General features: G+C 36.3%; 2 protein-coding genes across 5 annotated transcripts in view; both read left to right on the forward strand.

Annotated features, from left to right (window-relative positions):
- Positions 1-4989: 4989 nt before the first annotated feature.
- Positions 4990-7379, forward strand: tmem51a (transmembrane protein 51a). 2 transcript variants are annotated; one of them, XM_055167825.2, is made up of 3 exons: positions 4990-5443; positions 5650-6048; positions 6156-7379. In XM_055167825.2, exons 1-2 carry the CDS (start codon positions 5088-5090, stop codon positions 6044-6046), a joined length of 753 nt encoding a protein of 250 aa, XP_055023800.1. In that variant the 5' UTR covers positions 4990-5087; the 3' UTR covers positions 6047-6048; positions 6156-7379. The 2 variants fall into 2 exon arrangements, with proteins under 2 accessions (XP_055023800.1, XP_055023799.1); XM_055167824.2 differs by having other exon boundaries at positions 5650-7379.
- Positions 7380-9754: 2375 nt separating this feature from the next.
- Positions 9755-12082, forward strand: part of sema3b (sema domain, immunoglobulin domain (Ig), short basic domain, secreted, (semaphorin) 3B) — a 70638-nt gene continuing 68310 nt past the window's right edge. For 2 of the 3 annotated variants that reach the window (XM_073867790.1, XM_073867791.1), the window contains exon 1: positions 9755-9860. The gene's annotated coding sequence lies outside the window, so the exon portion shown is untranslated. The remainder of the gene's footprint in view (positions 9861-12082) is intronic. The other variant, XM_073867789.1, reaches the window with a different exon arrangement.

The raw sequence follows: 12082 nt of genomic DNA on the forward strand, positions 1-12082 counted from the left end.
GTCAAATGTTTTTTTATTATTTTACGGTTAAAAAAAAACAAATTCATTATTTCATCCATGAACATGATTAGCAAATTCCATACGTCTTTGGATAGTGAAAACAATATATCCCATCGCTCCACTTTCTCTCTAATAATGTCATAAGCTTTGCCTTTGTTATTGTGAAATAGCAACCTCTAGTGTTATAAATTCTACATATTGTGCCTTTAATGCAAAATTGTAAAAAGAAATCATGACAAAAAATTGTGTACATTAAAAGTATTTCAATTTGCTTATCCACTCACTTCAACAGTAAATCCTGCTAACATCCCTTGTTTTTTCTGATGTATAATAAATCAATAATTAGTATGCTACCAAACCCTGTTCTTATCAATTGGTAGGTAATAATTATTATCTGAATGACTGAGGAAATAATTGTCATGTTCCTCACTTTAAAAATGATCTTACATTTTTTTCTTTCCTTTTGTCAATTCTGCTCTTTTATCCTGCCTACAATTTCCCACACAGGATTAATGAAGTACTTTATCGTTCTGAGAAGACTACATAAGAAACTCTCTGTTCTGCGTACTATTAAATTACATGACGTTTTTTTTAACTTAAACAACCGGTCTTGAGAAAGCACCTTGTCCGTATATGGTGGACCTTTGTCCAGTAAATTAACACTGCCAGATTCACAACAACCCATAAAGTAGTTAAATATTGCTGAGCTTTAGTTCCACTCTAGGAATTGAATGCAATTGAATGAATCATGACACAGGCACGTAGGTGATTTAATGTCCACCTCCAAACAGTGATATCTTAAAACTACAATATTACTATGGTAATTTTATAATTACCCATAGTAACCTATATATGAGTAGTTCTATAATTCTACGGAAAGAAATGAAAAAGAAAGACAAAAATATAGGGAAATGTGAAAAATAATAAGTTTCTTATGGCTGATTGAGTTTCAGGAAGCTTCCTGTTGTTTGATTGAGCAGTTGTGAAACAGTACACTACATTGTGTTTATTTTTAGGTAAAGTTGGACTATGTGAATGTGATAACTCGATTCTAAAATATCTTATATTTAAACTGAATTTACAGCTATTAACTCAAAAACAAACTTAAGTTTAATTGATGATCAGTATTACTCATCATCAGGTGACTAAAAAGTTGTACCCCTCTGAGCACAAGGGCGGGGCATTAGAATCCGAACGTGTCTTTCAAAGGGTTAATTCTAGAGACAGGAAGATGTTCGTGTAAAACTCAAGGCCAACCCATTTTTAGGACCTAAAGTTTTTGTCGTTCAAGAATGTGTCCCACGCTCCGGTATATATGTGTGTTCCACTGGATTGAAAGGGATTTTCAGCCTTTTCACGGACTGACTCTTCAGACCACAATGAAAACTTTTACGGTAAGCCGCTTTCCTCAAACTTTTGTTACAATTTACATGACCTTCCCTAGTTGTCGTGATTTTTTTTATCTTAAATTGACATTTTTTTAAATGGATCTTTTCTTAAAGAAATTTTTCTATAGTCCTCTGTTTAGTGTTTACTAGCATTTTCGTCTAAAATGTGTGATGATTAATTGTCCGCGGTTTGTCGGTGTGTAACGGAACGCGACGCCGCAACTGTTTACTTGTATTTAAAGGTCGTTTGTGTCTTGCTTGCATTACTTATTCTTTATTTTAATCTCTTATTGTGTGTTAGGTGCACATTGATAGTATTAACTTATACTTACAAACTTTTGGGGCGTCCATTAGCCAACAGAGCTTGACAGAATCTCGACATGTTGTATACCTAACAAACAAGCACGTTACCATAACGTAAATGTATTTATTTGTGGATTTAATTAGGTTTGCATTGACATTGGCAGCAGACAAGTCAGTTTATACATTTTCAGTGGTCGTGTTTGTGTATGGGTGCGCGCGCCTAGATATACCACTGAAATGCCCAACACACAGTGCGCGTGTCTGTAAGTTATTCTAACTTAACGTTACGTGCCGAGTGTCTTATCTCATCTGGCTACAGTTTTTCTCCTTAACAGAGAGGAAATACCTGCCATTTCCTGGCATGCCTTTTTTATTTGGTATTTGTCTCATTTGATCTTTCTGCATGCTTAGACATGTTCTGTATATTAGGTTTAGTATATTTCAGTGTCACTTACTTTCTGAATCTTGTTTAAGTGTGTAAAGGAAATGATTCAACATGTGAAATCTAGTCTAAAGTTTAAGATTTTCTTTGTCTCAATGCAAACTTTTATTGACCTTGTAAGGCAAGACACAGAACTTGTGAATAACAGCCCACATTTTTCCAAACACAGTAAAATATGAGTCACTCTCAAAAAGATGCAAACAGATGCCATAATAAAGCACCTGGATCTACAGATGCTTTCACTGCGTTTACACTGATCTGAGAGCTTGACCTGAATTTGTTTTTGTGCTAAGAAATGATAAAGAGTGCAGTAACACTTATCCCAGACCTGCCAGTACAGATATTTGCTGTGTATGCATGACACAGCAAGGTATGATGTGTGCATGTGTTTGTTTTTAATTTCTATCAAGCAATAAGGCACTTTTTTAACTAGCTGCCTGGCCTTTAAGACAAACCCTCTCAGTGAAAGCAGATGAAATTTCACCATCTGTCTGTTCGGGACAGCCGTGAACTCCCTCACTTTACACCTGAATCAAACTCATTCATTTCCATGCACCTGTAACTAAAGCTCAGCCGGAGGTTCGCCAGCCTAATCTTATTGCAGGGAGTAATGCAAGTCTGACATATGTGTGCGTAGGCCGTAAATGCGCTTGATAAACCTTATCGCTTCCGAAGTACACACCTGGTTGGTAAATTATTATTTTAACAGGTTTCAAGGAGAAACTTCATTTATGCATTTGAAAAGTTAATGTTTGCTTTAAATTACCAATTTTTATCAGGCTTTATGTTCAGGTTTAGTAATTTCACTTTAATGACAACGAAAAGATTGTTAGTCAGTAATCGAAATGCCTTATTTTTACAAGAAATGTCACTTTAATCATTTTTTATTGATATTTAACATATGATTGTCTCACTGTAAAGTGCATGCAAGCATTTTTGGCAAAAGTTTCCACTCGTAAAAAGGTTTCAGTCACTTTTAACTGTCCTTCCTTATCCAATAAAGGTAAAAGGCTCAAAAATTGGTCAATATTCTAATGTGTTGTGTAAACCCTCTTAACCACGTAAAAACTCTTGCAGCTTGACAATTGAAACCTGTTAGTTCATGCAATTCTTCTTCTGTGCACTAAGTGCAGTGTCTCCCAACCAGGGGGCCCTCACCAGATTTCCAAGGGGCCTCAAGATAATATCAAATTATTACAAATTGGGCAAAAAGCATTAAAATAAGCTTAAAACAAGCAAAAATCAAGATGTTTCTTATTTGCCCCAATGCCGGTAATAAGTGGATTTAAAAAAATGTATGAACGTTTAATACATGCCAGCATCATGTGTCCTGAGAGCATTTGGTCAATATCATTATCTCATTTTTGACGGAGGTGGCGTTTAGCCACATATAAAAAGAAATATACATATGTAAATATTTCTTAAAAATATACTTTTTTACTAATTTCAGTAAAAATGTGTTTTCTATACCAAGAAAGTGACAAGATGAAAACCACTTTTTTCTGTTACAAACTTTCACATAGCATCCTTAGGTTATAATAATATTAAAATTTCAAATCCATAATTTGATTTGCAAAGATTTATTATAAAAACAGATTATTTTTTCCACAAAATGCAATAAATCCATGAGTTTTTTTTTTATGCTATAAATCTATTAAATCAATATATAAATGTGCATTCATCTTTGTTATGTTATGTTCATTTAGTTGACTAGTGGTATACACTAATAAAAAAAATAAACATTAATGGCATTGATCAAAACACTTACTTTGTCATATTAAGAAGAAAACTGTTATTACTGCTGTTATCTTTGGGACATCATCGCTAAACTTTTTTGACAGCGTAAAATGTTTTGGTCCTGCTCGATTTTTGTTGACTTCACGTAAAATAATGGAAGTTTTTTATAAGATCCGCTGGGGTCAATGTGTTAGCATGACAGAAGCTTAATGCTGTCGTGTGAGAACAAGCAACAGCCGGCATTTTTCCGTCTCCTGAGTGCCTCTCACATAAATTTAGATTTTGATGGCTTACATTTCTTCCCCGCCATAGAAAACCACCACAGGTTTATCAATGCCACCAAAAATATTATTTGTTTTTGTTTGTTTGTTGGTCATGAAGTACAAAGTAGATGAGGAAAACTAGGATTCCGTGTGTATTCAAAGTGTTTACAATGCGTGGAATGGTGCGCTGTGATTGGTTAAGCGGATTTATTGCATTGTGCAGAGGAAGAGGACTGGCATTTGTCGTGGTTTGGAAAGAAAGAGAGAAAAAATGACAGAATAACACGGCGGATATTGGGTTTTGCATAAAATAAAGAATTTACTTTTTAATACTGACCTGATACAATACTGATTTTGGCGGTAACTAATAAAAAAGGCAAACTCTTTATACACACACACACACACACACACACACACACACACACACACACACACACACACACACACACACACACACACACTTTTTATACACAGTACACACACATGATGTAAACCAAAAGTGAATTGTTTTGCAGCCCTAATTGTATTTAAAGTTAAAGGAACAGTATGTAAGAAATTTATATCAATTAATCATAAAATGGCCCTGATATGTCACTAGACATTAAGAAATCATTTCAAATACTTATATCACTGACAACAGTGGTCTGGCCAGGATATTGTCATTTAAAAAGTGGAGTTGCAGCCCTCAACTGATGTTTATGTTGTCGTCATGTGTATTAGCCACCAGTTGTGTGATTGCAGTACCAGTTTTAGCCACAAGTTTTGTGATTGCAATACCAGTTTTGGCCACAATCCTACATACTGTTCCTTTAAAATTTCCAGTCTGAATAGTCAAAAGTTTTTTTGATATTTGCTGATATGTCTTTCTTTTTCTGTTTACGACTGACTGAAAAGAACAATCAGCTAAAGGGTCAAGAAAAGAAAGACTAAAATAAGGAGATTCAAGCGTTGTCCATGGTGAGGTTTGGAAGTATGTCTTACAGTGATCAGACTCCACCCAGCTCCAGAAGAACCAGCGGCACAAACTCTGGGGCTCAATATGCTACTGCTGCTCTGGGCGTGGGCCTCATTGCTTTAGGGATTGTTATGCTTGTGTGGAGTGTGGTGCCTTCTGGGTCAGGAGGTAACAGCTCCAATTCGGGATTGGAGCCCGGTCATATTCGGGACACCTCATCTGTGGCCTTCGTGCTGGCGGGAGGAGGAGTCGCTCTGCTGCTGCTTTCCGTGTGCCTGAGTGTACGGAACAAACAGCGAGCAGCCAGGGAACTGCAAGCCAGCAACGCACACGCAAACCAACAGGAGGGGGCAAGGTGAGTAAATTTTTAAATACACACGTGCGGGCGTATGCAGAGACAGTCTTAACATTTACATTTATGCATTTGGTGCATTTTATGCAAGGAATAGATTTTAACAGCATGTGTGTTCCTGGGAATGCTGTGCTCTACAAATTAAGCTAAACGTTTATTGCTTGTATGCATTTTAAATGTGTTTTGTTTTTTTGTATCTGTATGTATAGGTTGGAACAGTTAGCTCAGGGTTTCATGGTCCCCACTTATGAGGAGGTGGTTGGGAGTGGCCAGTACCCCATCAGTCAATCCTCCGGGCGGAACAACAGCACCACCCAGCTGCCGGCTTATGAGGAACTAGTAGAAAATCAACAGGTCATGGAGGAAGTTTCCAGCCCAGCACGAAGGCACTCATCCCAAACCGAGCCCAGCAATGGGGCAGGAGGACGCAGAAAAAGCCGTCCTGGTCGCAATCTGATTCCCCTTAAGATCAGACGGATCAAATCTGAGAATATGAGAAGGAAAAGCTTAAGCGATGCCCCGCAGAGCTTTGTTTTCACCATCGAACCCCTCACACCACCCCCACAGTATGACGATAAATCAATGCCCATACCTCCAGACACATAACAGTGAGTGTTTACACTAACACTGGGGTGTGAAAGTGCGTGGTGAAGTGTCTACCTCCTTTATGAAATGCTCCAATGCTGAATTTTTTGATTGCATGTTACTCTTCTAGAGACGAGGGACAAAGGAACGCAAAGGATCATGGGAAAGTAGTTTGTAAACGGTAACGTTATTATGGGAAGGCAATACAGGGCATCCTTCCCATTCTGGTTGTACACTTTCCAGCTGTTGATCATGAGAAAGCCGGTCGAAAGAGCAGCTGACTCGAACTGGATTTAAAAAAAAAAGTTTACTGATCATCTGGTGGTCCTTCCATTAAACTTGAATTTGAGCAACTAAGCTCTTTGGACCTTTTTTCATAGGACGTCCACAAACATTTTCACTAAACTGACACTAGACTGTAAACTGTGAGTCACTTTAGCACTGTTGCGTTGTTGCACTAAAGTCTGTGTGTTTTTGTGTGTGTGTTGTATAATGTAGGGCTGTTGAGCATGAGTGCACATGATTTTTGTACATTTTGTTTTATAAATGTAGCTACTTTTTTATGTTAACCTTAACTTTGTTTTTGTGCAAGTGGGATTGTACTTAATCCTGGCCTTGTTGTCAGTGTGACAGACTGTGAGATCATCCGTGTGTATGTCTTACGACACAGAGACGCTCTTTGACCCTGCAGCTGTTTGTTATATCACCCTTACAAGCACACATACAACACAGAGCATTTCTTGTCTCATTCTTTTGCTAACTTGCATGCATGAACACACAGTCTTTTCATCCCTCTGTTTTGTTGTTAAAAACATTGATAATTGATTTGTATGAGGAGAACTGGGTTTCTTTGTCCAGTGTGGTTCAAGTGCTACATCATCTGGATTAAATGCTTTAAACACTCCTAATATATATGTCAATATTAAGACACATCTGGTTGTTAATAAAAACAGTGTTTCATGTTCTGAAATTTTGCTAATGAAACTGCAGTTTTTTTAGGAATGTGTAAAAATATGTTCTCATTGGTGATGTAATGATTTTTTTGTATGTTGATTTATTATATTTTGTAATGTTTCCTATTGTAATCTAGTGATGTATGAGCTATAAAACCGGTTTGGCATTAAGATGTTATTTAAAGAAAATATCCTAAATTATTTTTGTTAGGAGGAACAGTAATCTCATTGCAAAATGAAGAATGGGTGTGTGAGAAATGTATCCTCAAGTACTTTTGTCTTAAACAATTAAAAGGTTTATATGATCATTATTATAATACATTTTGTTGATTGGTAATCCTTTTTATAGATTGTCTTTCAAAAGTGTAACAAAATAAAGATTGTTAAATTGCAAATTATAACATCTTGATTGTAATTTTAACATTTTCAAATTACCTTCAGTGTGTGGCATTCAGTTCACACATCATGACACGTGCAGTATGAAACCCAGATGCTCCACCTAGCGGTAAGTATGATAATGCACGTGGTAAAGATCTTACACAGCACAGCAGACCAACACCAACTACTGTACATAGAGCAGGTTAGTAACCACAGATGTTAGTGCATTTCTCTACAGTTACAAATTCCTTTTTTATTAATTTTAAAATAAGATGTTTAGCTAAATTTATCTGGCAAATACCGGACTGCAAACAAAGAACAACTAGCCTCACTAGGCCAACTGTCACAATCTCTGTACTTTTATCAGATTAAATACGGTTTAAAGACGTGCAAAACCGGACTACAGATTTGCTTGCCACCAAATGGTTACATCGCAGGTCTGTAATCTAAACCAATTAGTATAAACGTATCGAAATATTAGCATAAACAAACTGTACCGACATGCTTGAATATCGTAAAACGACAAGAAAATGTGTTGGCTGGTAACCCTACTGAAAAATCCAGCTAAGACCAGCATAAGCTGGTGAGATGGTTTTAGCCGGTCTCCCAGCTTGGTTTTAGCTGGTATTGCTGGTGTAGCAAGCTGGTCTAGCTGTGTTTTGGTCACTTTTTAAGCTGGTCTAGCTGTGTTTTGGTCACTTGTTAAGTTGGTCTAGCTGTGTTTTGGTCACTTTTTAGGCTGGTCATGATGGAAGATTGGCTGACCCACCAGCTAATTGCCAGGCTGGAAGGACCAGCTGCTGGTCTTTGCTGGATTTTTTAGTAGGGAAAAGAAACGTTAAACGTCATGCTTATAAAACAGCTTAGCTGTTGGTCTCTGAGCCAAGTCATACAGTAGCTGGATTTGTAAGCTAGTAAGATGGTTTTTAATCAGTTTTGTAGCTGTTCAGGCTAACAGGCCAGCTGAACGCCAGGTTTGCCAGGCAGCCCTACGGAAAAATCCAGCTAAGACCAAAATAAGCTGGTATTGCTGGTGTAGCAAGCAAGTTTTAGTCAGTTTTAAAGCTGGTCGAGCTGGACTTAGCTGGTCAGGCTGGAAGACCAGCTGACCCACCAGCTTTGCCAGGCTGGGAGGACAAGCATAAACCAGCTACTGCCACCTTAAACCAGCTACCAGCTTTTGCTGGTCTTAGCTGGATTTTTCGGTAGGGTGGGACGGGAGGACCATCTTTAAACAGCTAAGATCAGTCAACTAGCTTAGGCTGGTTTAGCTGTTTTTTCAGCAAGACACTGTTTTCTTTAATAATCCAAAGATCAGTTTAGGCCATGAGGCATGCACATTGGACTCAAACTTGATTTTCTCCTGTAATTATTTCAATTTATTTGGTATAAGAACGCAAAGTCAGGTGTTGATATATATATTTATAATGTCAGGTTGATATATATTTATAATATACCTGAATATACCTTTATATGTATTACCCCAACAGATTTTGTTTAGTTTTAATCATACATGTGACAGCCATCACTTGAAAACATGACCAAAAATTCTAATTAGAAATTAGATTATTTTGCAACATGCACACATATCACAGTTAATAAATGTAATAAAGTTAAGTTAATAAATTGTGAACATGTCTGAGAAATCCAAGCTAAAGTCTAAAGCAGGGTTTCCTAAATCTTTCCCTGCACTACAGAGTTTAGGTCCAACCCTAATCAAACTTACCTACCTGTGATTTTCTAGTGATCATGAAGACCTTGATTAGTTTGATCAGGGTTGGAGCTAAACTCTGCAGTGCTCCGGATCTCCAGGGTAAGATTTGGGGAACCCTGGACTAAAGTCCCATAATTTAATTATGGGATTAGGAGCATTAAAGTTTGATTAGATTTCACTTTCATTTTAATCTTTGACATGACAATAGATATAAAGGTTATATTTTCACAGAATATTCTTTACATTATGTATACGATGAAACAAGAAATCACAAAAAGTGTGCTGTATTGTTCATCCACTAGATGGCAGTGCATTGTCACCACTGCAATACAGTAAAAGGGAAATGATGTGTGGTGACACCAGGGTCACTTTTATTCCCTTTTCCTCAAAGTTTAAAATTCTGTGCCTTTGTCTCCCATCCCAGTAAAAACTTCTTAACTTTTTCAAATAAAACAAATGGGGGAGGAAGTGAAAGACAGTGCTGCATTGTGGCATGAGCAACACTGTGGGTCGAACGTTTTGTCCCTTCATTGACTGTCCCCCGTTCTTTAGTGTTAGCTCACTTGTTTAACTAAGTGTGTGTGTAGGATGATGAGAGGTCATACTCTGTGAGATATGTGCTGCTCTGGGGAATTCAGACACACTGACCGATACTGTGGGCAGTGGGATACGTAATCTCTCTTTCTCTCTCTCTCTCTGAAGGTCTCCAAGGAGCATAAAGAGCTGTTGTAAGTACTGTAATGTGTTCAGCATGATTGTTGGCGAGGAAAACCACACACATGCAGGGAGAGTAAGTTACAAGGCTTAATTTAATATCTGCAGACAAACTTCAAGACATAGAATATTAAAGTAAATGTTCACACTTAATGATGATTTATGACTGCACTTATACTCTTACATACAGAAAGAAAAATGCATGTTTTGCTTGTTTATTGTGCAGAAAGCAACAATGGAAATCAACCTATGCATAGCAAATACTTGTCGGTACTTGAATTGTATTTAACATAAAAATACAAATTGAAATATTGACAAAAAAATAAAAATTTGTCTTTAATATGAGGCCTTTAAAATAGCACAGTATGCGGGTGATTCTCACGAAACCATTGAAACATCATGGCACTAATGATTTTAGCTTTAAAATGTGTAATATAGTAACATTAAAAAGCATCAGAATTAACACAATACTGTGTTCTACCTTGCACAATGTGTGATTTCAACATAAGAATTTATAATTGTAAATTTTATCTCATTTTCTGCTGAAATTCTCATTACCGCAATGTGTCCGGCTGTGTTTGAAAATGCGTTATGTTGTAATTTAATCAAATTAACACAAAAATATTAAGAAAAAAAAATAAATGGATGTTTTGCTAGACTACTTTAGATGACAGAAAAAATATTTACTGAATATTCATGTATAATAATAATGAAGAAAAATTAGGAATATGATGTGTCCAAGCCTGATGTTCTCATCCTCCGCAACACTTTTTGAGAACAGTTTAAGCACACATACAGAATTTTAATAAAGTTTGATTTTGAGTGACCAAGCACATGGACCAGTTACTTCAAGATGGCTACCAGGTAAGATCATTTTTTTACAGTTAATTTGAAATATTGTCTTGTCAGAATGCTTACACAACATTTTGATTATCATTACCGCAACAGATGCTTATTAAATGTTAATTTAATTAATAGAAGCATAATACTTTGATTTTAAATGCATGTGCAGAATCTCCAAATTATGTTCTTCCAGGTTTGTCATGTCATTTTGAAAATATGTCAGTGTTGATGTTTTCTGACTGTTGCGGTAATGAGATTTTTTAGGACTAATTTTTTTAATTATGTAACAAAAAGTTTAAATGATAAGTAAAAGTTTTTAAATTAATGTTCCCATTTACTCCAGACTTTGCTTTTCAATGTCTGGTGGGAAAAAAAGTAAATTTAAGCAATTTTTACATTTTCATGCTTGACATTTTTAAAACCAAGTTTTCGTGAGAATCACCCATGCAAGTAAAACTCAAAAATGAAACTCTCCAACATTCAATGTATTTACAGTACACTGTTAGACTTTTTATTGTATATATGCGGTAACTGCCCCATTACAGTACCATAACTGTACATGTTTTTTACAGTATGATGCCTTTACCGCAGTTCCATTTTACAGTATAATACCCTTACTGTAACCTAATTTTAAAAATATATATTGTCGTAGATCCATAACACTACCACAGTGCCACAGAGTCACTTAATGAAAGTTATTCGCTACACTCCTCATGTAGCCTCTTCTGTCACTCTCATGACACTCCAAGGAGTGAAATCTTGGCGTCACTAGTGTTTTGAAGTCTTGAGGTCAAATTCAAATCTGACGGTCAAGCATTTATCCATAATTCCATTCTTGTTTCTATCTACAATTCTCAAAAAATTATTTAAACTGCTGAAAAACAATTCACATTTTGAAATTTGCGTCACTGCTAAAAGCATAACAAATAAAATGTATTTCATTTCATAGATATATTTTATTTTTTCATTTTATATGCTTTTATAACACTGTTTTATTCAACTACAGTAGCACTACTGCTGTTGTTTTACAGCAGTCTACCGCAAATTCAAAATATACAGTAAATCGCTGTAAATTAAATGTTCATACCCATAATGCAATGCATAACACAGTAATGAACTGGAAAAGAAAATGATGGTATTTTACTGGGCATTTTGTGGTAAGTAACTGTAGAAATTACAGTTAAGTCTAACAGTGTACAACGTATTGTTTTGTACATTCATTATATGAAAACGAGCAACTGAGTAAATTTCAAATCCCAATGTGTAAACTTTTCCTTTCAAAACAATTCACTTCCCAATTCAGCCTTGATTTCGCTCGTGTGTTTGCGTCTCCCCGTCTCTCTCTCTTTGTCTCCCGTGCTTGAGAACAGAAAGACAGAACATTCACACAGACTTGAAGAGCAGTTTGGAGGGGAGGGCAGTTTTAAAAAGGCCTTTCAGCTTGGACAACATCCT

The sequence above is a fragment of the Misgurnus anguillicaudatus genome, chromosome 5 (assembly GCF_027580225.2).
Source record: "Misgurnus anguillicaudatus chromosome 5, ASM2758022v2, whole genome shotgun sequence".
Classification (NCBI taxonomy): Eukaryota; Metazoa; Chordata; class Actinopteri; order Cypriniformes; family Cobitidae; genus Misgurnus; species Misgurnus anguillicaudatus.

Bases quoted from the DNA above. Each gene is read 5' to 3' on its own strand.
- tmem51a (XM_055167824.2), top strand. From the start codon at position 5,088: ATGGTGAGGTTTGGAAGTATGTCTTACAGTGATCAGACTCCACCCAGC. The intron at 5,444-5,649 runs GTGAGTAAATTT...CTGTATGTATAG, and splicing joins AACCAACAGGAGGGGGCAAG to GTTGGAACAGTTAGCTCAGG.